This window comes from Nerophis ophidion, linkage group LG15 (genome assembly GCF_033978795.1).
Source record: "Nerophis ophidion isolate RoL-2023_Sa linkage group LG15, RoL_Noph_v1.0, whole genome shotgun sequence".
NCBI classification, from domain to species: Eukaryota; Metazoa; Chordata; class Actinopteri; order Syngnathiformes; family Syngnathidae; genus Nerophis; species Nerophis ophidion.
In genome coordinates this window covers 38,848,877-38,876,851 of record NC_084625.1, presented here as the reverse complement: position 1 = coordinate 38,876,851, position 27,975 = coordinate 38,848,877, and the positions used below count along the sequence as shown (strand labels likewise).

At 40.4% G+C, this 27,975-nt stretch overlaps 1 protein-coding gene across 1 annotated transcript in view; it reads right to left on the bottom strand.

Moving 5' to 3' along the window:
• Positions 1-27,975, bottom strand: part of sspo (SCO-spondin) — a 391,512-nt gene that overhangs the window by 140,285 nt on the left and 223,252 nt on the right. Inside the window, 10 exon segments of the mRNA XM_061922415.1 lie at positions 3,633-3,641; positions 3,940-4,104; positions 4,232-4,261; positions 4,339-4,559; positions 5,892-6,037; positions 6,121-6,287; positions 16,270-16,374; positions 22,644-22,744; positions 22,861-22,945; positions 23,044-23,244. Coding sequence (XP_061778399.1) covers positions 3,633-3,641; positions 3,940-4,104; positions 4,232-4,261; positions 4,339-4,559; positions 5,892-6,037; positions 6,121-6,287; positions 16,270-16,374; positions 22,644-22,744; positions 22,861-22,945; positions 23,044-23,244 — 1,230 coding nt within the window.

The following is a 27,975-nucleotide window of genomic DNA, read 5'->3' as shown; positions in this document are numbered from 1 at the left end:
TTTTGTCCAAAGTAACACAATTGCGCATCCTAGTGGTAGTTGGGACTCAAAGATGCGGGTATAGGAAACGGCGCACAGGTAAAAAATTTATTTGTGGAGGGAGATGTGGCCAGCGCTGCCTGCAGGAGTAAAGGTCACCACCTCTGTTCATGGTGCTGAGGACACAGCACAATCAGACGGGGCGTGGCAGTGCTGACGGCGAGACACAGCTGTCAGGTAATTAGAATTCACAGGTGGTACGTGTTAATCTAATCATCTGTTGTCTTTAACAGTAAGCAGCTGGGAGCAGGAGGGGAGAGAGGATACGGACGTGACTGAAAAGTCACGTTTTGCTGGATAAAGAGATGGACACAAATCTATGCACATTAAAAACGTTGTTAAAACTGCACTCTTGGCTCTTGTACCGTGTCTACAGTGGAGCTGCTACGAGGCAACTTCCACAAGGATTTAATAAAAAAGAAACAAATAACTAGTGCATCTGAGAGGGCACACAAAACCATCAAACTAGTACAACTTGGAAGTGCACCGGAAGCATAGTTATACTAGCTAAAGCATAAGCAAGCAATCACAGGCAAACAAGAACAATGTTCCGGCAGCAAGAAGCAGGTGATGCTAGCAATCAAACCCGCTTGATTAGCAATCAGGGACAGGTGAGTCCACTGATCGCCAATCAAGAGCAGGTGAGGTAAACAGCGCTTAAAGGCAGGGAATAAAGTCAATGCAAAGCAGCACGCACAAAACAGGAAGTCAAAACTATAATAAGAACGCTACACAGGAACAAAAACACCAAACACAATAAAATACAAAACAAACCCAAAACAAGGTATGACCTGAACTGGCAGGTCATGACACATAGATAACTCGTTATTAATCGCAATATTCAGATAGATAAAAAAAACATAACCTTTAAAGGCCTACTGAAACCTACTACTACCCACCAAGCAGTCTGATAGTTTATATATCAATGATGAAATACTAACATTGCAACACATGCCAATACGGCCTTTTTAGTTTATTAAATTGCAATTTTAAATTTCCCGTGAGTTTTTTCCTGAAAACGTCGCGTAACGATGATGTGTATGCTTGACGTCACAGGCTGTTAGGAATATGAGCGCTGCACACACACACAGCTAAAAGTCGTCTGCTTTAACCGCATAATTACACAGTATTTTGGAGATACGTGTTGCTGAATCGTTTGCAATTTGTTCAATTAATATTGGAGAAGTCAAAGTAGAAAGATGGAGTTGGGAAGCTTTAGCCTTTAGCCACACAAACACACGGTGATTCCTTGTTTAAAATTCACAGAGGTGAAACTTTACTATGGATCAGAGAGGACATGGATCCCAACGGAATGTCAACCAGCAGGTTTTGGTGAGAAAATTGTAGTTAAAAAGTCGCTTCTTACCGGAGAAAAGCTGAGCTTGTGCCGCCCATACAGCTGCCGTTGACTTACCTGAGACACTGCACGTCAACACCCGGCCGTGGACGTACACCTCCGACTATCAGGTACTATTAAACTCACTATAACACTAGCAACACAACAGAACGATAAGGGATTTACCAGAAATATCCTAGTAAATGTCTCTAAAAACATATGAATCCGTCTCAATGCAATCACGTTTTTTTTTTTTTTTTCTAGTCCGTCGCTATCAATATCCTTTAAGACAAATCTTTCATCCTCGCTCAAATTAATGGGGAAATTGTCGTTTTTTCGGTCCGAATAGCTGTTTTTGTCGGAGGCTCCCATTAAAATCAATGTAAATATGTGAGAGGCATCACACTGAAAAAAAATACTCATAAGATTTACTTTAAAAAATTATTGTAAATATTTGCACGCAAATGATTTAAGTAAAATTTAATGCAGCAATATCAAGTAACACTCACTTGCCAGTATCAAATAAATTCTACTTACCATATAACATAACAGTTGTTAAGATATTAAGTAACAGTTAATTATATCCAAGATGTAAGTTATATTTATTTAAACAAATTAAGTAAAGTCTACTCATTTTACTCAAAATTTTAAGTAAATTTTATATACCATAGTTCCTTGAATCGCCGTCGGAGTGCTAATTATTTTTAAAACTTCTTCTCACTCTTGCACTTATCAACGGCGTGCAGGAAGATACTGAGTGTGATTAAAAAGACTTTAAAAATTAATTATTCTGCAGCCGCGGCACAGTGGTTGGGAACAATGTTCTTCAGCATGTCACCGCGCCCGCCATAACACCATTCTGTCTACGTGCCAGAAGGATGCATGCATTTCACTGCGTTTTATAAGAGATTGCAATGCATATTTGTTCAACAGCCAAACCTTTTACACTGACGGTTGTGATATAAACAACTTTAAAAGTCTTACTAATATGCGCCACACTCTGTGAGCCCACACCAAATAAATTTCTGGAGAACATCGACTCTGTAACACATTACAAACGCAAGATAAGAATTACCCATAATGCCACCTTGCAGTGCTCAGTGAAGTGATCTAACGGCCGGAGCAGAGCCAGTCGGCCAGAGCCTGTTGTGCTGTGCGCATGCGTCATCGTGCATGCATTTCAAAACACTAGATTTTCAGAGTAAAGTTTATGTAATATTTTTAGGTTTATGTATGTACAACTATTAAACATTTAAATAGTATGAGGAAACATAAGTAAAACTTACACTTCCCCCATAATTTATGTATAGTCTAGCGACTTAAGAAACTTTAGTTCTTACTGAATGTTAAAAATATTAGGTATAAATTATGACAGTTACTCTAATAGAGTTTAAATGATAAATGGGTTGTACTTGTATAGCGCTTTTTTTACCTTCAAGGTGCTCAAAGCGCTTTGACACTACTTCCACATTTTACCCATTCACACACACATTCACACACTGATGGAGGGAGCTGCCATGCAAGGCGCCAACCAGCACCCATCAGGAGCAAGGGTGAAGTGTCTTGCTCAGGACACAACGGACGTGACGAGGTTGGTTCTAGGTGGGATTTGAACCAGTGACCCTCGGGTTGCGCACGGCCACTCTACCACTGCGCCACGCCGTCCTTACAGCCGTCCTTTACAGCTGCAAAAAGTCACTCTTTTCAGTGCAACATGTGACGTCATCGTCTGCGACTTCCGGTAGAGGCAGGGCTTTTCTCCAGTTGCAAACTTTATCGTGGATGTTCTCTACTAAATCCTTTCAGCAAAAATATGGCAATATCGCGAAATGATCAAGTATGACACATAGAATGGACCTGCTATCCCCGTTTAAATAAGAAAATCTCATTTCAGTAGGCCTTTAATAACTGTACCTTAAACATATAATTGTATGTGTTGTAATACTATCAACATGGGATTAGCCAATGTGTTTGCTTTATGTAAAAGTTTATTTATTAAACCTTTTTAACAGCTCAACCGATAATGGACATGAACACTCTCTTACAGACAAACAAAACTAACTGATGCCACGTCAGATTTTGTATTCACATTCTGTGCCATTGATACGCTAAGCTGCTATCTAAACACGGGAGTGAAACCCCACCTCTCTGAATGTAAGCGCACCAGCAGCAGCGGGCAGCTGGCATTTGTTCAGGTGATGAATTAGCTCACAACGACTGTGAGTAAAAATAACTTTGGTCTTGTCGGGAGAACAACCTCCTGGGTCTTTGGAGCAGTTTTTGTTATTCAATGCACTTTTTTTTTTAATCCATTCCTGCTCACTATTTTTCTCCGCTCGTGGCGCAACATCAACTGGAACGCAGCTGCATTTTCCCACACTGCGGGATGGACCGAAAGTCACACAGCGATTCGCTCGTCAAAAAAAAAAAAAATGGCATAGAGGACATTTTTGTTAACTCATGGCGTTAACTTTGACAGCCCTATTTACAACACTAAACTCTTGTTTCCACTTTTCTACAAGAACAGTGCAGATTTGGACTATTTGTGATACAAATCCCCTTACCTGGACACTGAGGAAGGTTGCAGGCTTTGTCTTGGTGAATGTCCCCAAAGCACGGGGGTCTGATGCATTGACGATGACGTGACTTCATGGCCGGTGAGCGAGCGTCGCTGCACGTTTTAGTGCACGGACTCCATGTTGACCAGCCAGTGAAACCAGCATCTTCATCTGAAAGTGATGAAGACGCATGTATGACATGTTCATCAATATGCATGTCTGCATGTTTATATATGTTGAAATTTGTTAGACTCTTTCGGCAGAATCACACCTTCAGAGTAGTGTATTGTATGTTTACCTGGTAGTGTTGGTTCTTCCGTTGGACCAACTGCCAATAACAGAAGTCAACAGTTCAAGATTAACCTATTGTGTTTTTTTTTTTTTTCCTGCATCTTCTCAACTTACCTGGGCAGTCAGGAGCCTGACAGTACGTGCTTTCAAGGTATGGTCCACGGCAGTTTTTCCCTCCATGAGCGGGAGCAGGCTGGGTGCAGCCTCGAGAGCGGCTCTTCAGCCCAAGGCCTCCACAAGACAGCGAGCAGGGGCTCCAGGGCCCCCAGGATGACAGACCGCCGTCTACTGGACAGTACTCTAAGGAACAGTTCCACCTGCCGTGCTCACAGACACTGCAAAAGAAGACGGTTTACTAGCTGGTGTAACTTCTACTTACAGTGGGGCAAAAAAGTATTTAGTCAGCAACCGATTGTGCAAGTTCTCTCACTTAAAATGATGACAGAGGTCTGTAATTTTCATTATAGGTACAAATCAAAGAATTCACATTGGAAGAATTTTAAAGAATGTATTTGTAAATTATGGTGGAAAATAAGTATTTGGTCAACCATTCAAAGCTCTCAATGATGGAAGGAGGTTTTGGCACAAAATCTCGCGATACATGGCCCCATTCATTCTTTCCTTAACACGGATCAATCGTCCTGTCCCCTTAGCAGAAAAACAGCCCCAAAGCATGATGTTTCCACCCCCATGCTTCACAGTAGTTATAGTGTTCTTGGGATGCAACTCAGTATTCTTCTTCCTCCAAACACGACGAGTTGAGTTTCTACTAAAATGGATACATGGATGATACAGCTGAGGATTCGGAGAATTTCATGTGGTCAGATGAAAACAAAATATAACTTTTTGGTATATACAGCATATATGTTTATTTTTCTTTTTATTCATAGCTGTATGTAGAAGTGGCTGGTTGTATCCGCTGCTTTAATGTCTTTCATGTCCTTTGTGTTGTTTGATGTTTCCGTCTTACACAAATGTAAGAGGGATGTGTACTATGGCTATGAGTTGTTTTTTTCCCTTGGCCTCAGTCTGGACCCCCTCTCCAAGGACCCAGGCTTAGACAGATTTTTTTATTTTATTTAATCTTCTATTTTTTTCTACCATTTCCCACCCCCACTTTTTTACCTGTATCTCACCTTTTTTGTAAGGGGCGCTGGAAGCCGGCAGACCCATCTGCGATCCTGTTCTGTCTCCCTGTAATGTTTTTCTGATCTTGAATGGGATTGTGCTGAAGATGTTAATTTTCCTGAAGGAATAAATAAAGTACTATCTAATCTAATCTAAAACTCAACTTGTCGTGTTTGGAGGAAAAAGAATACTGAGTTGCATCCCAGGAACACCGTACCTACTGTGAAGCATGTGGGGTGGAAACATCATGCTTTGGGGCTGTTTTTCTGCTAAGGGGACAGGACGATTGATCCGTGTTAAGGAAAGAATTAATGGGGCCATGTATCCTGAGATTATTTTCCACCATCATTTACAAATAACTTCTTTAAAATTCCTACAATGTGAATTCCTGGATGTTTTTTTTCACATTCTGTCTTTCACAGTTGAAGTGTACCTATGATGAAAATTACAGACCTCTGTCATCATTTTAAGTGGGAGAACTTGCACAATCGGTGGCTGACTAAATACTTTTTTGCCCCACTGTATTTATATTTGCTCACCATGAGCTGCAGTCGTGGACCACCGTGTCTCCAGGCTGCAGCTCTACACCCTCAGAGATATTCTGGAGAAGTGGAGTTGAGTCTGGCATGATGGAAACACTTGCAAGGGAGGACAGAAGTTCCTTATCGACCAGGCAGGGACATTCCTGAGACGAAAAAAATCACACCTACAGTAGGCACACCTAATTGAAATATTCAGCCATGTTTGTAGAAGATGAAAGTAACCCACATTCAGGCAGAGTCCGTCATGTTGGAAAGTGTTTAAGGGGCAGTGGCAGCCTTCCTCGCAGCCATCAGAATAGCAGCCCTCCCTGCCGCTTATCTGGGCACAGCTGAAGGGACATCCCTCCCCTCGCTCACACTCTCTATAAAGTCTGCCCGGGGGACATCCCACCTCTGCACAAGAAAAACATGACTGCACATAAACACCGATTTAATTAAACTGAAGCTCCTCTGAAACAATAAACACGTTTATGTCAACAACCCATGTTATTTGACAAACTCATCAAGACCTGGTCCACGGTGTCTTCTTACTAAAAAGTGTCTAGTTAATTCATGGCGGATCGCTTTTGTTAGATTTGTGAGATCAAAGAGGTAATTCCTATGACAAATGGTCTGTTTACATCTACATGGGTTGTAGTTTTGACCATGGCACATTGCGGCTACTGCCATGATCATAGGATGCAGAGAAGGTAGATAAAGTGCAAGCCTTTAATCGGCTTGGGGACAACGTGGCGGGTTGGGAGAGTGGCTGTGCCAGCAACCTGAGGGTTCCTGGTTCAATCCCCACCTTCTACCATCCTAGTCACGTTCGTTGTGTCCTTGAGCAAGACACTGCACTCTTGCTGCTAATGGGTTCTAGTTAGCCCCTTTCATGGCAGCTCCCGCCATCAGTGTGTGAATGCATAGGTGAATGTGGAAATAGTGTCAAAGCGCTTTGAGTTTCTTAAAAAAAAAGGTAGAAAAGCGCTATACAAGTATAACCCATTTACCATTAGAAACCCGGAAAGCATCAGAACGTTTTGACATTGTTAGAGGAATATTTCCCTCCTTTTTTGGCAAAATAAAAAGGCCCTTAGAATTGGCCTTCAATAAATATACCGTATTTTTCGGATTATAAATCGCAGTTTTTTTTAATAGTTTGCAACATTTACTCCGGAGCGACTTATGTGTGAAATTATTAACACATTCCCATAAAATACTAAATAATATTATTTATCTCATTCGACGAAAAAAATGTCAGCAATCGTCACACACACGTCAACCAATAAGAATTTGGCGGGGGAGGGTCATGGCAGAAGGGCATTGTGGGTAATGGGATGCTAACTCCTATATGCTGTATGCTACTGCCGTAGCTATTACAATGGATAATTTTAACGTTGGCGGCATCTTATAAAAACTGAGAAGGGCTGAACAAAAATTGGACCGAAAATAAATCATTTACTGCAGATTACAAGTTGGACGTAGTGAAATATGCAGCAGAAAACGACAAGATTAAGCGGCGCATACCTTTGGAGTTGGCAGAGTTGTTTAGAAGCGACATCAAGGAAGAAGATTTCATCGGATTTATCGATTAGGAGTGAAATATTGTTTGGTAAACGTATAGCAGGTTCTTTATGTTATAGTTGTTTGAATGACTCTTACCATAATATGTTACGTTAACATACCAGGCACCTTCTCAGTTGGTTATTTATGCGTCATATAACGTACAATTATTCAGCCTGTTGTTCACTATTCTTTATTTATTTTAAATTACCTTTCAAATGTCTATTCTTGGTGTTGGATTTTATCAAATAAATTTCGCCCAAAAATGCGACTTATACTCCAGTACGACGTGTAATTGTTTTTTTCCTCCTTTATTTTGCATTTTCGGTCGGTGCGACGTATACTCCGGAGCGACTTATAATCCGAAAAATACGGTACCCTGTATTTTTATCTGTGCACTCATACACATATTTTTTAATTATTTCAGGAGGTACCACTCTCTGAGGAGCACTGTAGAAGAAAATGTGTTTCCGTTAAGCATACACATCAAGTTAGGTTTCACTTTCAATTCTTTAGTTTAGGTTCCAGTTTTACATCATGCCAAGGCATGGCAACTCTAGCAAACAAAAAGCCTGGGAAGACAAGCAGCTATTGGAGAAAATGTTTCGACCTTTTGTTAGCTCGACACTCTCTTACAAAGCTTAGTATTTCTGTTGTTCGTTTGTTTGTTATGTACGCTCCGGAAATACATACACAACTACCGATGCCCATAAGGGACATCCATTTGTAAAATCAATTGCTAAACTTTAGTTTCAGTCACCTCTCATCATTTTAGACAGCCTTAGAACTAAGAATCTGGGAGACTTTGCCCCCCTAAATGGGAGAATCCTTACAGTATACAGAAGATAATAACCAGCCCTGAAGGAGGGAGCAGGGTGAAACTGAATAGAACTAATTAACAATGAGGCACATGTGTGCTGGCAGGACAAGAAACAGAAAGTAAAGGTCCTCCAAAACATAGAGATCGAACATGAAATACTACCAGAACAAGAACACCAGGACAGAAAATGATAACATGCACAAGAAAAATTAAAACATAATCCAAACTAGGGGACAATGATTTTGCTTTTTTCTGACTAATAAATTGTGTTACAATGTTGGATAATCGTGTTAAAATATGTCAAAACATAAGATTCATCCATTACACAAAGTTTAGATGCCTCTTAACATGATGTTTTATTGTCGTTTTTTTTTACTTGTGACATCACAGATTGACATTTGAGGTCATACATGATGCCTGCAGCCTCTAGTGTTATTCCTTCTTCTTTCAGGCTATCCCACCGGCTTTGATGTCTACAAAATAAATATTTTTGTGTTTATTTGTCCACAACACGGTTTGTGAGCCCCCAAGCTCCCTTCCTTGTGAAATCCAGAAGACAGCAAGTAGTAGGGTTGTCCAGATACCAATATATTGGTACCAGTACCAAAATGTATTTCAATACTTTTTGATACTGTTCGATACTTTTCAAAATAAAGGGGACCACAACATTTTTTTATTATTGGCTGTATTTTAACCGAAAATCTTATGACACATTAAACATACATTACTTATTGCAAATAAAGAATAATGTTGCCATTAAATAAGATAGTGACCATACTAGACAACTTCTCTTTTAGTAGTAAGTAAGAAACAAAGGCTCCTAATTTGGCTGCTGACGTATGCACTTCTGTTAAAATGTAATACTCACTTATTCTTCTGTTGTTTAAAACTTTAGGTAAGTTTTGGGTGATACTACTAACTTTGCCATCAATCCAACACCAACTACTTGCAGGTTTATACATTGGTCATAATTAATGAATACAATTACAATTACGTATATAATTGATCATTGTAGTATCGATTATGTACGGCTCATGTACTTGGTATCGGTGCAGTCGATGTCTGTGTCAACCAAACTACGCCATTTTTTTACACTGAGGAGTGCTAGCTTGTTGTTAGCGGTTAGCTATTGTATCCTACAAACGGTGTGGAATGAACCAAGTTTACCTATTCGTTGTCCTGTAGGTATAATATGATATCCATATGAATACCCCATCGGACCCTCTGTGCGTGGCGCTGCAGACTATAATTGATAGCTGTTGTCAGGCTTGCCCCTGACAGTTTGTTTGTGTTTTAGTTTTTCCTCTGTGTGTGTCTAATATTTCCTGTCTTTAGTTCCTGTCAGCGCTCTTATTTTGTTTGTTTCCTGTCTTTCTCCCTGTGTGCTGTGTCCCCTCAGCTGCGGCTGATTGGCACCGAGCCACAACTGGTGTCAATCAGCCCGCTACTATTCAGACCTGTCTTCCCATCCAGTCACTTCTGTGTTGTCGCTCCTGTCGTTTTGTGTCGTGTCGTGCCATTGCAGCGTAGCGGTAAGCTATATTTTGGTAGCAGTTTGTAGCTTACTGTCTTTTGTTCCCTGCTTTCAATTTTTCTTTGTACTACACGTAACGACTTCTGTTTTCTTGCTGGCTACCCGCTAGCTTCCACGCTAGGCCCTTTTGTTTTTGCTAGCTTCCATGCTGAGCTCCTTTTGTTTTTTAGCCCCCATGATAGCTCTTTTAGTTTGTTATCCGCCTCGTGCGCGCTTTTTCTTGTATCCCTTTTGTTTGGTTTTGTCTTAGTGTTTTATTAAACTATGTTTCCTTACTCAATGCCCGCCTCCTTCTCTGCATCTTGGGGTTTGTCACCAACAAACTCTGACAGAATATTCCAGCCAAATTCGAACCCCGCAGAGATGTCTATGGCGGAGAGGCTTAATTTAGCGCTAGAATTAGTGAGTAAATTAAAGAAGAGTTTGGCCGTGTTTCAAGCCCTCTCCCACCCACCCCTGTTGACTGTGGGCCTATCTGGGGACGTCTGGGATCCGTCCCTTGAGGAGGTGGCTCTGAGTAGCTGTGCAGCTGAGGCACAGCTAATTCTCGCCCAGTGGGTCTGCAACAGACGGCACCATCATCTCCGGTGGGCCGGCAGATGCCACCATCTCCTCCGGTGGGTCTGAAACCTACGGCGCCATCACCTCCGGTGGGTCTACAGCAGACGCCACCACGCACTCCGGTGGGCCAGCAGACTCCACCACGCACTCTGGCGGGCCAGCAGACTCCACCACGCACTCCGGTGGGCCAGCAAAGGCCACCACGTACTCCGGTGGGCCAGCAGCAGGGGGCGCCACCATCCCCTCTGGAGGGGCAACAGCAGGGGGCGCCACCGTCCTGTCCGGTGGGCCAGGAGCCGGGGGCGCCACCATCATGTCCGGTGGGCCAGCAGCAGGAGGTGCCACCACCGTGGGCAACCGCCTCGCCAATTGCAGCGGCGTTCTATTCGCCGTCGCCACCTGACTCTTCCCCGCTGGGTGCGGGGACACTTGGCCTGGCGGCCCACCTGCTTGTCCTCGCTCCACCCTCCCGTGACTTTGGACTAGGTTTTTTTTTCTAGGGGGGGAGGGTTCCTAAAACATATGGTATCCGTTTTGGGAGGGGGGGTTACTGTCAGGCTTGCCCCTGACAGTTTGTTTGTGTTTTAGTTTTTTCCTCTGTGTGTGTAGTATGTTCCTGTCAATAGTTACTGTCAGCGCTGTTATTTTTTCTGTTTCCTGTCTTTCTCCCTGAGTGCTGTCTCCCCTCAGCTGCGGCTGATTGGCACCTGGCCACACCTGGTGTCAATCAGCCCGCTCCCAATTAGACCTGTCTTCCCATCCAGTCAGGGCTGGATTATAGTCACTTCTGTATTGTCGCTCCTGTCGTGTCGTGCAGCGTAGCGGTAAGCTATATTTCGGTAGCAGTTTGTAGCTTACTGTCTTTTGTTCCCTGCTGTTAATTTGACTTTGTACTACACGTAACGACTTTTGTTTCCCTGCTGGCTACCTGCTAGCTTCCATGCTAGGCCCTTTTGTTTTTGCTAGCTTCCATGCTAAGCTCCTTTTGTTTTCTAGCTCCCATGCTAGCTCTTTTAGTTTGTTATCCGCCTGGTGCGCGCTTTGCCTGCCTCTTTCTCTGCATTTTGGGGTTCGTCACAAACTAACTCTGACAGCTGTGGTCTTACACAAATAATAAATGAACCCACGCATCGCAACGGTAATACGATAGATCACCACCTCCAAAGTTATGATACTCCTGTATACTAAAATAATGTCCGATCATTAACTTATAAAACTTGAAGTTCTGATTCATTGTCAACAAGCTATTGATAATAACTGCTTTAGCAGCCGCAACATTAATGCTATCACAACGATGACTCTTGCTGGCCTACTGCCTTCGGTAATGGAGCCAATCCCAAATTATGTGGGCTATGTTGATAACCTCACTAACAACTTTAACAACGCGACACCTTTGATAGTATAGCACCGCTAAAGCTAAAAAGGCCCCTAAAAGGCGTCCCTGTGATTTACAGAAGAAAGTAGAGCTCTTAAACTACCATGTAGAAAGCTGGATTGCAAAAGGCGCACGACTAAACTTGCGGTTTCCCATCAAACATGGAGTGATAGTTTAATAACTTATAAACGCATGCTTACTTTAGCCAAAGCTAATTACTACTCAAATCTCATCCACCTCAACAAAAACGATCCTAAATATTTGTTCAGTACAGTAGCATCGATAACCTAACAAGGGACTCCTCCCAGTAGCTCCACCCACTCGGCAGATGACTTTATGAATTTCTTTAATAAGAAAATTTGATTCATTAAAAAGGAGATTAAAGACAACGCATCCCATCTGCAACTGGATTTTATCAACACCGATACGAATGTATATACCGCTGATATTGCCCTCCAATTCTCTCTCTTTTTGATGAAATAACATTAGAGGAACTCCCAGGGTGTGTAAATGGGATAAAACAAACAACACTTGGCCCCCTTCCTGGTGAACTAATCAAGGAACTGTTTGTAATATTAGGACAATCAGTGCTAAATATTATAAACTTATCACTTTCCTCTGGAAGTGTTACCCTAGCATTAAAAAAAGCGGATATTCATCCTCTGCTCAAAATACCTCACCTCGATCCTGACCTGGCTAGTCCATGCGTATAGACGCTCTGAACCCTTTCCTCTTCTACAACAGCACCTGGGAAGTTGAACTCTGTTCGTCGACTCCAGGCCTTTAGACTCATGCACACACACACACACACACACGCACACACACACACACACACACACACACACACACACACACACACACACACACACACACACACACACACGGACTCCCACACAAGGTGAACTGAGAAGTGCCGGAGGGCCGCAGCTACAAACTGGATGCACCTTTTTTTTCTGGTCCCATAGGACAGGGTTTTTCAACCTTTTTTGAGCCAAGGAACATTTTTTGAGTCAAAAAAATCCGGCGGCACACCACCAGCAGAAATCATTAAAAAACAAAACTCAGTTGACAGTAAAAAGTCATTGTCACAATTGTTGGATGTGACTTTAAACCATAACTAATAGGGCTGTGAATATTTGAGTGTCCCACGATTCGATTCAATATCGATTCTTGGGGTCACGATTCGATAATATAGCAATTTTTTTCGATTCGATTTGATTCGATTCTCGATTCTCGATTCAAAAACGATATTTTTCTGATTCAAAACGATTCTGTATTCATTCAATACATAGGATTTCACCAGGATCTACCCCAGTCTGCTGACATGCTAACAGAGTAGTAGATTTAAAAAAAAAAAAAAAAAGCTTTTATAATTGTAAAGGACAATGTTTTATCGACTGATTGCAATAATGTAAATTTGTTTTAACTATTAAACAAACCAAAAATATGACTTATTTTATCTTTGTGAAAATATTGGACACAGTGTGTTGTCAAGCTTATGTGATGTGATGCAAGTGTAAGCCTCTGTGACATTATTGTTCTTTTTTATTATTTTTATAAATGTCTAATGATAATGTCAGTGAGGGATTTTTAATCACTGCTATGCTGAAATTATAATTATTATTGATACTTATGTTGATAATATTCATTTTTGTTTCACTACTTTTGGTTTGTTCTGTGTCGTATTTGTCTCCTCTCAATTGCTCTGTTTATTGCAGTTCTGAGTGTTGCTGGGTCAGGTTTGGTTTTGGAATTGGATTGCATTGTTATGGTATTGCTGTGTATTGTTTTGTTGGATTAATTAAAAAAAAAAAAAAAATCCAAAAAAATAAAATCATTTTTTTTAAAATGAGAACCGACTCTGAATCGCACAACGTAAACGATTCGATTTGTATTTAAATCTATTTTTTCCCACACCCCTAATAACTATGCATGCATCACTATAGCTCTTGTCTCAAAGTAGGTGTACTGTCACCACCTGTCACATCACACCCTGATTTATTTGGAGTTTTTTGGTGCTTTACCTGTGTGTAGTGTGTTAGTTCTTGTCTTGCGCTTCTATTTTGGTTGCTTTTTCTCTTTTTTTGGTATTTTCCTTTAGCAGTTTCATGTCTTCCTTTGAGTGATATTTACTTTGTTTTAGCAATCAAAAATATGTCAGTTGTTTTTATCCTTCTTTTTGGGGACATTGTTGATTGTCATGTCATGTTCGGATGTAGTTTGTGGATGACGTCTATGCTCCACAGTAAGTTTTTGCTGTCGTCCAGCAATCTGTTTTTGTTTACTTTGTAGCCAGTTCAGTTTTACTTTGTTCTGCATAGCCTTCCCTAAGCTTCATTGCCTTTCCTTAAGGGCACTCACCTTTTGTTTATTTTTTGTTTAAGCCTTAGACACCTTTTTACCTTAAACCTGCCTTCCGCTGTTCCTGACATCTACAAAGCAATTAGCTACCAGCTGCCACCAACTGATATAGAAGCTCTAGACAGCACCAACACTCAAAGACAACACATATTTTTTTGAGTATAATTACTGGCTTAAAAAACACTGCCATAGGACCTTAGTCTAGGATGGACAATTGTATTTACCTTTCCCCACGTTTTACGGGGCGCCGCCCGAGTGGAGACCCATCAGTGTTCTTGTTCTGTATACCCTCAATGATGGATGTCTAATCTTGAACAGATTTGTACTGAAAATATAGTTTTGTTGTACTTTTTATGTGCAATGACAATTAATTTATATTCAATTCACTCACTTAAGAATGTACAGTTGTGGTCATAGCTGTCTTGAGTTTCCAACAATTTCTACAACTCATATGTTTTTTGTGATAGAGTGATTGGAGCACAGTCATTGTTGGTTGGTCACAAAAAACATTCATGAAGTTTGGTTTTTTAATAAATGTATTATGGGTCTACTGAAAAAGTGACCAAATCTGCTGGGTCAAAAGTGTACATACAGCAATGTTAATATTTGCTTACATGTCCCTTGGCAAGTTTCACTGCAATAAGGCGCTTTTGGTAGTCATCCACAAGCTTCTGGCAAGCTTCTGGTTGAATTTTTGACCACTACTCTTGACAAAATTGGTGCAGTTCAGCTAAATTTGTTGGTTTTCTGACATGGACTTGTTTTTTCAGCATTGTCCAAACGTTTAAGTCAGGACTTTGGGAAGGCCATTCTAAAATGTTAATACTACCCTGATTTAGCCATTACTTTACCAGTTTTGACGTATGTTTGGGGTCATTGTCCTGTTGGAACACCCAACTGTGCCCAAGACCCAACCTCCGGGGTGATGATTTTAGGTTGTCCTGAAGAATTTGGAGGTAATCCTCCTTTTTATTGTCCCATTTACTCTCTTTAAAGCACCAGTTCCATTGGCAGAAAAACAGGCCAAGAGCATAATACTACCACCACCATGCTTGTTGGTAGGCATGGTGTTAATGGGATTAAAGGCCTCAACTTTTCTCCTCCAAACATATTGCTGGGTATTGTGGCCAAACAGCTAAATTTTTGTTTCATCTGACCACATAACTTTCCTTCAGAAGGTCTTATCTTCGTCCATGTGGTGTCAGACGGAACTAAAATTGAGCTGTTTGGCCACAATACCCAGAATTATGTTTGGAAGAGAAAAGGTGAGGCCTTTAATCCCAGGAACACCATCCGTACCATCAAGCATGTTGGTCTTTGTAACCAACAAGTTTGTGCTCCAATCACTCTATCACAAAAAATAAGAGTTGTAAAAATTATTGGAAACTCAAGACAGCTTTGACATTATGTTTTTTACAAGTGTATGTAAACTTGTGACCACGACTGTTTATGTCTATGAATCTGGGACAACAGGTACTACATGTTGTGCCATCTCATGTGTCTCATGTGTGCTGGTTTGACAATAAAGTTCCCTGAAACCTTAATATCTAAAATGAAAACTAAAATATCATATTATGAAACTGTTGAGTTCTGCAGAGGCACTTTAGCTCGCTGATAGCAAGTTGCTTGTTGATTAGGTAAGCAATAGCCTAAGATACGATGTAAGGAACTCACTTGGCAACCATTTACACAAAAGTCCCCCAAAGCATGCTGGGAGCCTTTAATCCATGCTGAAGTGCTTCCAGTTTCCCAGCATGCTCTGCAAACAAGTTGCTATAGTTATGTGCTTAGAGTTATCAGAGATGATTTTGTGTATATTCCCCATAGTAGTTATAATTGTGTGTGTTTGCTGTGCTGTTTTTGTGTTTGCACTGTAATTGATAAATTAAAATTTGATGTTGAATATGGGGCCACAAAATATGGTACTGCAATAAAGTTTGTTGTCAATACTTGAGTTACGTTCCAAATTCCCAACTTTCCAGCTGTCTTAAATGCTGCATTATAAACTTAGAAACAAAGTGTTAAATAATATAACAATACAAGGTAATAAAGCTGACAATAATTAGCAACATGACAGTGGCAAAGAAACCAAAATATGATTATAATATTATTTCCTGATTGTTGTTGTGAGATTGCCGTGCAGGTGTGCCTAATAAAGTATCCAGCGAAGTAGCACACTCACCAAGACAAACTTCAGTGTTGCAAGTCTTGCTCTGGCGACTGATTCCACTGCAGGATGATGAGCTGCACGTCCGATACCTGGACTGTTGGCCTCCACCACAACTGACTGAACACAGCGACCACTGTGACCATGGCAGCCAGGGGCCCACAGAGTCTGGTGAAAAATGTAACATGCATTGTTACACACTGAACTACTACATGTACTTTAGCAGTGTCTCCAAATCACAAATATACTGCAATTACAGCGGACAAAGTCACAATGTTTAAAACATATTTATCATTGTTGTTTTTAGAAAAAATAACAAAATGTTAAATTTCATTTTATAAACTACATGTACACACTAATACTATTTGTATAAACTGTACATTTATATATCTATAGCAGGGGTCTGGAACCTTTTTGGCTGAGAGAGCCATACAAATATTTAAATAAGTGTTTCCGTGAGAGCCATATAATATTAATTTTTAAAACTGAATACAACTAAATGCGAGCATTTTTAAGTAACACCAACATTTTTAGAGTATAATAAGTTTGTTATTATTTTTAATAACATTGTTATTCTGAAGCTAACTAGCAATAAATATAGTACTTATTACCATTAAAGGGGAACATTATCACAATTTCAAAAGGGTTAAAAACAATAAAAATCAGTTCCCCGTGGCTTGTTTTATTTTTCGAAGTTTTTTTCAAAATTTTACACCTCCCGGAATATCCCTAGAAAATGCTTCAAAATTCTTGATTTTCAATATTTGCGATGCGACTGTCCATTTCCCTGTGACGTCATACAGTGCTGCCAATACAAACAACATGGCGGTTCCACAGCAAGATATAGAGACATTAGCTCGGATTCAGACTCAGATTTCAGTGGCTTAAGCAATTCAACAGATTACGCATGTATTGAAACGGATGGTTGGAGTATGGAGGCAGATAGCGAAAACGAAATTGAAGAAGAAACTGAAGCTATTGAGCGAATAGCTAATGACGCTATTCGGCCATAGCATGGGTGTACCTAATGAAGTGGCCCATAGCATGGCTGCCTTATTAGCATCGCCGGTAAAATGTGCGGACCAAACGATCAGGACTTTCGCATCTTGTGACACTGGAGCAACATAAATCCGTCGATTGGTAAGTGTTTGTTTCGCATTAAATGTGGGTATCTAGTTTCAAATGTACATACAGCTAGCGTAAATAGCATGTTAGCATCGATTAGCGTAGCATGTTAGCATCGATTAGCTGGCAGTCATGCTGCGACCAAATATGTCTGATTAGCACATAAGTTAACAACATCGTTGACTTAATCGTTGCAAATGCATCTGCAGGTAATCCATACATCTCTGTGCCATGTCTGTCTTAGCATCGCCGGTCAAATGTGCAGACACTCTGGCACATTCAATGGGGGTCTGGCGGCAGATTTCTTGCCAGTGGTGCAACTTGAATCCCTCCCTGTTGGTGTTGTTACAACCTCCGACAACACACCAACGAGGCATGATGTCTCCAAAGTTCCAAAAAATAGTCGAAAAAACAGAAAATAACAGAGCTGAGACCCGGTGTTTGTAATGTGAAAATAAAAATGGCGGCCGTATTAGCTCGGTGAAGTCACGTTCTGACGTCATCGCTACAAGACCGATAAACAGAAAGGCGTTTAATTCGCCAAAATTCACCCATTCAGAGTTCGAAAATCGGTTAAAAAAATACATGTTTTTTTTTCTGCAACATTAGATTAGATTAGATAGTACTTTATTCATTCCGTCAGGTATATATTGACATCAAGGTATATATTGACATCAAGGTATATATTGACGCTTGCATAGGTTTGGTGTTAATGTCCCCCTTTAATGCGACTTCTTGAACAGGTGCGGTAGAAACCAGATGGATGGATTAAAATGCATGACAATGTTTTATACTTTGAACGTTATTTTTGACACTGTGATTACCGGTAGAATTATTCATTACTTACCGTTTTAAGCAATGTCAGCTAAGATTTATCTGAGATCAAGTGCAGTCATTAAAAGAGCTATATCCGGCTCTAGAGCAGTGGTTCTAACCAGAGTTCGATCGAACCCTAGGAGTTTGGTGAGTCGGCCTCAGGGGTTCGGCGGAGCCTCTGCCGCGGAGGTCAAGCTACACCCGACTCATTGTGTAAATAAAAACTTCTCCCTATTGGCGTATTATGGACACCCCCAAACAATGTTCCCTCTAATTTTCCATATTATTTGCAGGCATGTAGTTTGTTGTGAGTTCATGCACAGTGTTGGTTTTGTTCTTTGAACAAGGTGATGTTCATGCACGGTTAATTTTGTGCACCAGTAAAAAAAAAACTATAACTCTGTCTTGAATTTGAAAAATATTTTTATTTTTCATTAAATAAGGGTTCAGTGAATGCGCATATGAAACTGGTGGGGTTCGGTAACTCCAACAAGGTTAAGAATCACTGCTCTAGAGCCATAGGTTCCCTACACCTGATCTATAGTAACAACTGGTTTAAACTCTACATTTATGCATGTACGCACTAATACTACTTGAATAAAGTGTACATTTATACATCGATAATAACACCACTTGTATAAACTCTACCTTTATAAATGTATACACTAGAATTGTACCGATATCCATATTTTGGTACCGGTAACAAAATGTGTTTGGATACTTGTCTAAAAAAATGGGACCATAAAAATGGTATTATTGGCTTTATTTTAACAAAAAATCTCAAGGTACATTAAACACATGTTTTTTTTCTACAATTTAAGAACAATTTTGTCCTTAAATAAAATGGTGAACATACTAGACAACTTGTCTTTTAGTAGTACGTAAGCAATAAAGGCTCCTAATTTGTCTGCTGACGTATGCAGTAACATAGTGTGTCATTTCTCATTGTATTTACTAAGTTTATAAGCATAATATACATTTTTTTAAAAGGAAAAATGATTTTGTGACTGTAAAAAATATCAATGTAATTATAGTAGTATCAACTAGATACACTATTGTCATTCTTGCCAACCCTCCCGGATTTTCTGGGAGACTCCCGAAATTCAGCGCCTCTCGCTAAAACCTCCCGGAAGAAATTTTCTCCCGAAAATCTCCCGAAATTCAGCGGAGCTGGAGGCCACGCCCCTTCCAGCTCCATGCGGACCTGAGCGGGGTCAGCCTGTTTTTACGCCCGCTTTCAGATTATATAAACAGCTTGCCTGCCCAATCACGTTACAACATCTACGGATTTTAATAAAAAACTGCACACACAAGGAGACGAAGCAGAAGAACGAGGAAGTTACAGCAATGGCGACGCCGTCTGTAATAGAGTAATTCCATGTTGTCTGTCGCCATCTCCTGGTGAATGTTGGCTATAGCGTTATGGGGTTGCTTTTTGATTGGCCAACAATTTACGTGGTGTTGCGCACCTAATGGCAAGTGACTCTCGCTAGTACGCAAATGGCAGAACAAAGGTTACGCAAATAGTGGAAGGTAAGTGTCGTTGGTTTTATTTTAGTAACCAGCAAGCACAGTACAGTTAGTAGAAAAACTGTGTTTTTATTACTCTGTATTTGATAGGTGCCGTCTGAAATTCAACTATTTATTTTACTTATATATATAATAAAATAAATATATAGCAAGAATTCACTGAATGTCAAGTATTTCATACATATATATATATATATATATATATATATATATAGCCCTGCGATGAGGGGGCGACTTGCCCAGGGTGTACCTCGCCTTCCGCCCGATTGTAGCTGAGATAGGCGCCAGCGCCCCCCGCGACCCCAAAAGGGAATAACCGGTAGAAAATGAATGGATGGATATATATATATATATATATATATATATATATATATACATATATATATGTATATATGGAATACTTGAGTTGGTGAATAATACTCCCCTCTTAACCACGCCCCCCCGCCCCATTGTACTTGGTATCATTACAACGGATGTTAGGTGTAGATCCACCCATGGTATTTGTTTACGTTCAGGCACGCTAGCTTTTGTTAGCGCTGACGCCGGTGAGCTGTTGCATCCTCCCACGGTGTGTCGTGAAGCATGTTTAGCTATTCCTCGTCCTGCAGGGATGATACTTGTATGAAACTCACTTTATCCGTCGCCATGGAGGCGAGGATTAGTGATTTAGAAGTAACTAAAACACTGCCGACTGCAGATGGATGTTCGATGCTAGCTAGCTAGCCATGTCTTAAAGCACCTCTTCCAGAGGGCGCTACAGTGTTATAGCTTCATCTTTATCGTTACTTTTTAAGCCAAAATGCTTCCGTTCTCCCTTCTCTGTCCACACACCGTGTCTGCATGGGTACTCAGTGATAGTGTGCTGCTGAATATGCTACTCTGCTCGTAAACAAGAGGTAACCGGTACTTTTCAAACAGAGTATAGCACCGTTTTTGATCCATCAGTACCACAACACTATACTAGAACCGGTATACCGTACAACCGTAGTACACACTAATGCTACTTGTATAAACTGTACATTTATACATGTATACACTAATACTCATATAAACTGTACATTTATACACTAATACTAATTGTATAAACTTTACATTTATAAATATACACACTAATATTACTCATATAAACTGTATATTTATACATGTATAAACTAACAATACCGTAATTGTATAAACTGTAAATGTATTCATGTACACACTAATACTAATTGTATACACTGTACATTTATGCATGCATACACCAATACTATGTATAAACTGTACATTTATTCATGTATACACCGATACTACTTGTCAAATGGTACATTTGTACATGTACACACTGATACTACTCGTGCTAGATTTCATCATGGCAAATAAGGTTGCGCCTCACCTGCCTTTGCTGACAGCCAGTACCACCATATAAATAGTGTATACTGTACATAATCTAAATACTGAATACTTAAAACATAAAATACCTTCAAATAAATAAAAAAAAAGCATCCGCCTAATTACTGTCAGTCACGGAATGAAATGGGCAAATACATCTGTAGCTTGGAAGATCAAATAATTCAGGGGTCACCAACCTTTTTGAAACCAAGAGCTACTTCTTGGGTACTGATTATTGCGAAGGGCTACCAGTTTGATACACACTTAATAAATTGCCAAAATAGCCAATTTGCTCAATTTACCTTTAATAAATAAATCTATATATATATACATAAAAAATGGGTATTTCTGTCTGTCATTCCGTCGTACATTTTTTTCCTTTTATGGAAGGTTTTTTTGTAGAGAATAAATGAGGAAAAAAACACTTAATTCAACGGTTTAAAAGAGGAGCTAACACGAAAAAAAATGAAAATTAAATTTTGAAACATAATTTATCTTCAATTTCGACTCTTTAAAATTCAAAATTCAACCGAAAAAAATGAAGAGAAAAACTAGCTAATTTGAATCTTTTTGAAAAAATAAAAAAAATAATTTATGGAACACCATTGTTAATTTTTCATGATTAAGATTAATTTTAGAATGTTGATGACATGTTTTGAATAGGTTAAAATCCACTTTGTTAGAATATATAACAAATTGGACCGAGCTATATTTCTAACAAAGACAAATCATTATTTCTTCTAGATTTTCCAGAACAAAAATTTTAAAAGAAATTCAAAAGACTTTGAAATAAGATTTAAATTTGATTCTACAGATTTTCTAGATTTGCCAGAATATTCTTTTGAATTTTAATCATAATAAGTTTGAAGAAATATTTCACGAATATTCTTTGGCGAAAAAACAGAAGCTAAAATGAAGAATTAAAGTGTATTTATTATTCTTTACAAAAATAAAAAAAATACTTGAACATTGATTTAAATTGTCAGGAAAGAAGAGGAAGGAATTTAAAAGGTAAAAAGGGATATGTGTTTAAAAATCCTAAAATAATTTTTAAGGTTGTATTTTTTCTCTAAAATTGTCTTTCTGAAAGTTATAAGAAGCAAAGTAAAAAAATACATGAATTTATTTGAACAAGTGAAGACCAAGTCTTTAAAATATTTTCTTGGATTTTCAAATTCTATTTGAGTTTTGTCTCTCTTAGAATCAAAAATGTTGAGCAATGTGAGACCGGCTTGCTAGTAAATAAATACAATTAAAAAAATAGAGGCAGCTCACTGGTAAGTGCTGCTATTAGAGCTATTTTTAGAACAGGCCAGCGGGTGACTCATCTGGTCCTTACGGGCGACCTGGTGCCCGCGGGCACCGCGTTGGTGACCCCTGAAATAATTAAAATGTGAGTGTAGTACTTGAACTGGTACAAAAGCTCATACCTGTGCACAGGTGTGTATTGCATTCTCTCTGCTGATCAGCAATTCCCAGACAACCTCTGCCACCACTCTGAGGAATAGGATTATCACACCGGCGTCTCCTGGAGTGAACTCCTCCTCCACAGGTAAGTGAGCAAGGTGACCACACCCCCCACTGACTCCAGCCACCGTCTACGTAGCAGCCAGGAAGTGGATCGCAGAGCAACACTCCAGCTTGGCAGGAACTGATGTGCAGTACAGAACAATGTTACAACTATATTGTGCATTAATAAGTGCTGAAGGTTTGGCGTTTTAAGCGCACATAAGCAGTGAAAAAGATTACGAATGTAAAATGTCACACCAGTTTTTGCAGTCCATGATGATTTCTTCTCCATGACTTGCAAACTGCCAATCAGCTTGGTTTGGCCATGACGCATTTCTGAAATCTACACCATTTCAGATGAGACGAAAGACACAGAGAACATTAACAACAACAACAACAACCAAAAAAAAGACATGTAACAGACACATTTTTTTTACTAACCAGCAGAGGAGCTGTTGTCGTATTTGCAGCGACACTCCTCCCTGGATACACACACCCCATCCTGCAGGACCATGTCGCCCGGGCAACCACAAGTCCTGCTGCACCCTGCAAAGTCCTGGCATTCGGTGTCGCCATGGAGATCAGAACAGGAGCGAGGACAAGGTTTGCCACAGGGCCAGTCTATCTGGCCTCCCTCACAGTCTGCATTACGAAACATAGTGCAGGGTGAACTTCAACTATTAAACTACTCATCAAGTCTAAGGAATACACAACTTTAATTATTAATACGACAACTATGACTTTTACGATCATATTTGTACATATAGTATGTGCTGGTATTGTTCTATAGTTGTTATTGTTGTGTTTGCTGTTGTTGTTTTTGTCTCTCCGTCTAATCCCCCTCTTATCCCCACAATTTCCCCCTCTGTCTTCCTTTTTTTCCTCTTTCTATTCCCTCCTGCTCCGGCCCGGCTGCACCAAATGATAATATAAATACATTTAATAAAGTCAAATTCAAACAAGGCAACAAGAGAAGTATCCTACACTCCTCTTTTGTAAATTAAATCTGAACAGCCGATTTGCCTGAGAAGCTGGACAGGACAAAAAAATAAAGTATAAAACAAAATTAATACTACAACTTCAAATCGAGGCAGCTTTTTCTTTATGAAATCATTTATCACAAACATCATCATTATTATTATCATTATTGTTATATTTTCAAGCAAAGCTCAGTTTTGTCCGGACTGTAAAAAGGCAAAACGTATTTGTGGAGAGGCGGAGCCGACGAGCCGACAGCTGGCTCGGACAAATGATGGTCCAGACCAAGATGGCAGCGAGAGGGAGGAGCGGCGGGGCCCGCCTGGAGCGAGACTGCAGCCATCAGCGTCATGTGCATACACCACACACCTGCGCTCAATCGCTTCATCTTCTGCTGCAGCACAAAAAGTGCGAAGGAGGAACGATCGGGGGACAAATAGGAGAGGAACCATCCGATCACAACTACCACGAGAGCAACGAAAGAGAACCCGAACGAGATGAGTCCCCGCCACAGACGCAACCACCGGCCACCGAAAGGTGCGCCGCTGCGACCAGCAGGAGCAGCCGGCGCGCTAGCAATTGGCGCTACAGACAGGCAAGACGACATGATGGTAATTGAAATAATAAACCATGGTCAAACCTGCTATGATGCGTCGTATGTCAATCGTCACTGCAACCCACACACGGATGGCAGGAAGTCCGTCACGGTATTAAAGGGGTATTATGCAAAATCAACCTTTCTTACCTTTTGCTACCTGTTTTTGTGTATTTGCAGTCTGCATTAGACAGGAAAATTTGAAATTAAGCAGTGGAGGCATTGCGGAGATATTTAGGGTATAAAATAATCTTGCCTTCCTTCGTACTTCCTCCGAACAAAACGTTTGGAATTTGCCTAATTTGTGACGTTTTTTCCACATGTGAAGTCAGCAGATACTGTACCTCCATGTATGGAAGAAATGTGCCCGAAGAACTGAGCGGGAGTCCGCTGTTGTAGTCCGACACTGTGGTCAATATTTTCTTCTTGTGTGTGCTAAAAGCAGGGATTTATTTCCTTGGAAAGCGAAATAGAACACTACCAGTGGAATCCAGTGGTAAGAAGTCATCATTTACCTCCATACTAAAGGGAGAAAACACTATTACATACAGCCTTAAAGGCCTACTGAAACCCACTAATACCCACCATGCAGTCTGATAGTTTATATATCAATGATGAAATATTAACTTTTCAACACATGCCAATACGGCCTTTTTAGTTTACTAAATTACCATTTTAAATTTCCCGGGAGTTTCGTCTTGAAAATGTCGTGTAATGATGACGTGTACGCAAGACGTTACGGGTTTTAAGGAAATATGTGCGCTGCACACACACACAGCTAAAAGTCGTCTGCTTTAACGGCATAATTACACAGTATTTGGGAGATCTGTGTTGCTGAATCTTTTGCAATTTGTTCAATTAATATTGGAGAAGTCACAGTAGAAAGATGGAGTTGGGAAGCTTTAGCCTTTAGCCACACAAACACACGGTGATTCCTTGTTTAAAATTGCTGGAGGTGAAAGTTTACTATGGATCAGAGCGCGGTCAAGCAAACATGAATCACGACGGAATGTCAACCAGCAGGTGAGAAAATTGTGGTAAAAAGTCGCTTCTTACCGGAGAAAAGCTGAGCTTGTGCCGTCCATAAAGCTGCCGTCGACTCCCCTGAGACATTGGCGTCGAGACACCCGTGGACATACACCTCCGACTATCAGGTACTATTAAACTCACTAAAACACTAGCAACACAATAGAAAGATAAGAGATTTCCCAGAATTATCCTAGTAAATGTCTCTAAAAATATCGGAATCCGTCCCAATGCAATCGCGTTTTTTTAAACTTTTTTTTTTTTAATCATTTTTTTCTTCTAGTCCATTGCTTTCAATATCCTCAAACACGAATCTTTCATCCTCGCTAAAATTAATGGGGAAATTGTCGTTTTCTCGGTCCGAATAGCACTTTTTGTTGGAGGCTCCCATTAAAAACAATGTGAATATGTGAGGAGCCATCAACATGTGACATCATCGTCTGCGATTTCCGGTAGAGGCAGGGCTTTTCTCTTAGCACGGAAAGTTGCAAACTTTCTCGTGGATGTTCTCTACTAAATCCTTTCAGCAAAAATATGGCAATATCGCGAAAGGATCAAGTATGACACATAGAATGGACCTGCTATCCCCGTTTAAATAAGAAAATCTCATTTCTTTAGGCCTTTTAGCTAAATGATACTGTGTATTTTCCAAGACTGTGTAAAGACACCTGCAATGGACTTAGTGCTAAACTGAAAGCGAGTCAGAACAGAAACAAACCAACAGCTCAGTGACTTTTTCCTGCTTAACGATGAGTTTGATACTTTTTAATCAGGCTTTAAACCCAACCACAGCACTGAAAATGCTCTGAACAAGGTGACAAATGATATCCATCTTCTTTAAATACGCATTTTTTTTGCGTCTAGAGCGAAGGAAGTGGCCTCTGCAATGAGCAAGCAATCCTTCTGCGGTAAAAAAATAATGATTTCAACGTCGGTGTACTGCAGGACTGCTTCTGAAATGTCCATAAAAAGTAGTACGAATTTGCTGCATGTGTAAAAAAAATGCAAACACCACAGGTAATAGCATGATCACATAAATGTGCAGTAAATGAGAGGGTCTCCGAGTTCAAGCAAAATCATAATTTAAATAGGGCGGTCTGCTCCACATCGCAATTACACAGTTTTAGTAAATCGCACGCAACACGCCCACAAATAGTGCGTGCCATTTCATAGATTGCACATGCTTTTTAGCATGTGGTATTTGAATCTTAGTAAATACAGTCCAAAATGTATTGTGCAAAACGATTTTATTCATTCAAGAGACACAATCCTCCGCACACGATGTTAGTGATCAGCTTTGTGTGCTATCAAGTTTACATATTTTAATACACGCAAACCTTTAGTTAATAAGACCCTCAAAGTATGATCATTTAGCTTGCAAACATCACTTTTGACATCAAGTATTAAGCTAAATCCTTATAGGAGATCAAGGACTTGTTTCTATCAATCCAATACAAATGTTGCGTCACATTCGGTCTGCATCTTCCTCCGCTGCGGTTCCACCCAGAGGGCCCGCTGACAGAGCACCCGGACACGCCCTCGCGCTCGTCAAGCCGACTGCGCCCACTTTCCGCCGCAGCAGGCCGCAGTCCACACCCGTGACTGATGACGTGAGCTGCTTAAAAGACCAGTTGACCCAGGGATCCTGTCGGGAACTTAGTTCTCTGTTGAAGTACTGTAAGTGATCATCCTGCGTTATGCAAATCCTGTTTTCCTTGTGTTCAGTCTCTCCGTGGTTCTCAGTGTCTTTTCCCGTGTCCCTGCACAACTCTCCGTCACCTGCAAAGTGAGCTGTGCATCTCACTCTTCCCCGGATCTCCTTCGTCCTCGGATTGCTTCCTTCGTCCCTCGACTCCTCGCTTCCTTCCACGGACTACCCTGCCTGTCTTGCCCTTATTGGACTGCATCGCGTCTCTCAACACGCACATCCAACACTTTGGTAAGACACTCCAGTTAATCTATACACACATAGTCTTACAACACACACTCTTGGATTTTTGACACACACATCATTCTCTAGTTTATTAGCATTGTTATTATTATTATATTTAGTTTATATTTAGTATTATATATATATATATATATATATATATATATATATATATATATATATATATATATATATATATATTTTTTTTTTTACTTTGTATAAGAATACATCTTTGGACATTACTGCCATCTGGTGTCCGTTTGCCGTCACATCCTTAGTAAACCATAACAGTAAGTTCCCGCCAAAATTATATATAGGACCTGACGGCTGTTTTTTTTTTTTCTCTTTTGCTCGTCCCCCAGTGACTTTAGCTCCGCCCCAGTGACTTTTTTTTCCCCTTCCTCCTTCCTTTTTGTCCCTCTTTTGATGTCTTTTTCTGTTTCCTCCACCATGGACAATGTTTATAGCCCTCAACACTCTCTCAAGGACTGTTTAATTTCAATACAGGGAAGGAGGAATTTTCTGGTCGCCTGAACACCCTCATCCCACCATTTGTTCCTCAGCCAGCAGGAAGCGTCTGGCATCCGCATTCGGAAGGGGGGGATAGTACTGGTGGCTGTGCTGGTGTGGGGGCACAGCGGCACCCAGACAGGCAAACACCTTCCAGACCTATACCATCTGTCTTTCATTTTAGTACTGGTGGCTGTGGTACTGGTTGCAGCTGTGGTAGCGCAGCTGTGGTAGCACAGCTGTGGTAGCACAGCTGCAACCAGACAGACTTCCCCCTGCCAGAGATATCCCACCTATCTTCCGCTTTTCCCAGCCGCAGCCACCTGTCCCCTGG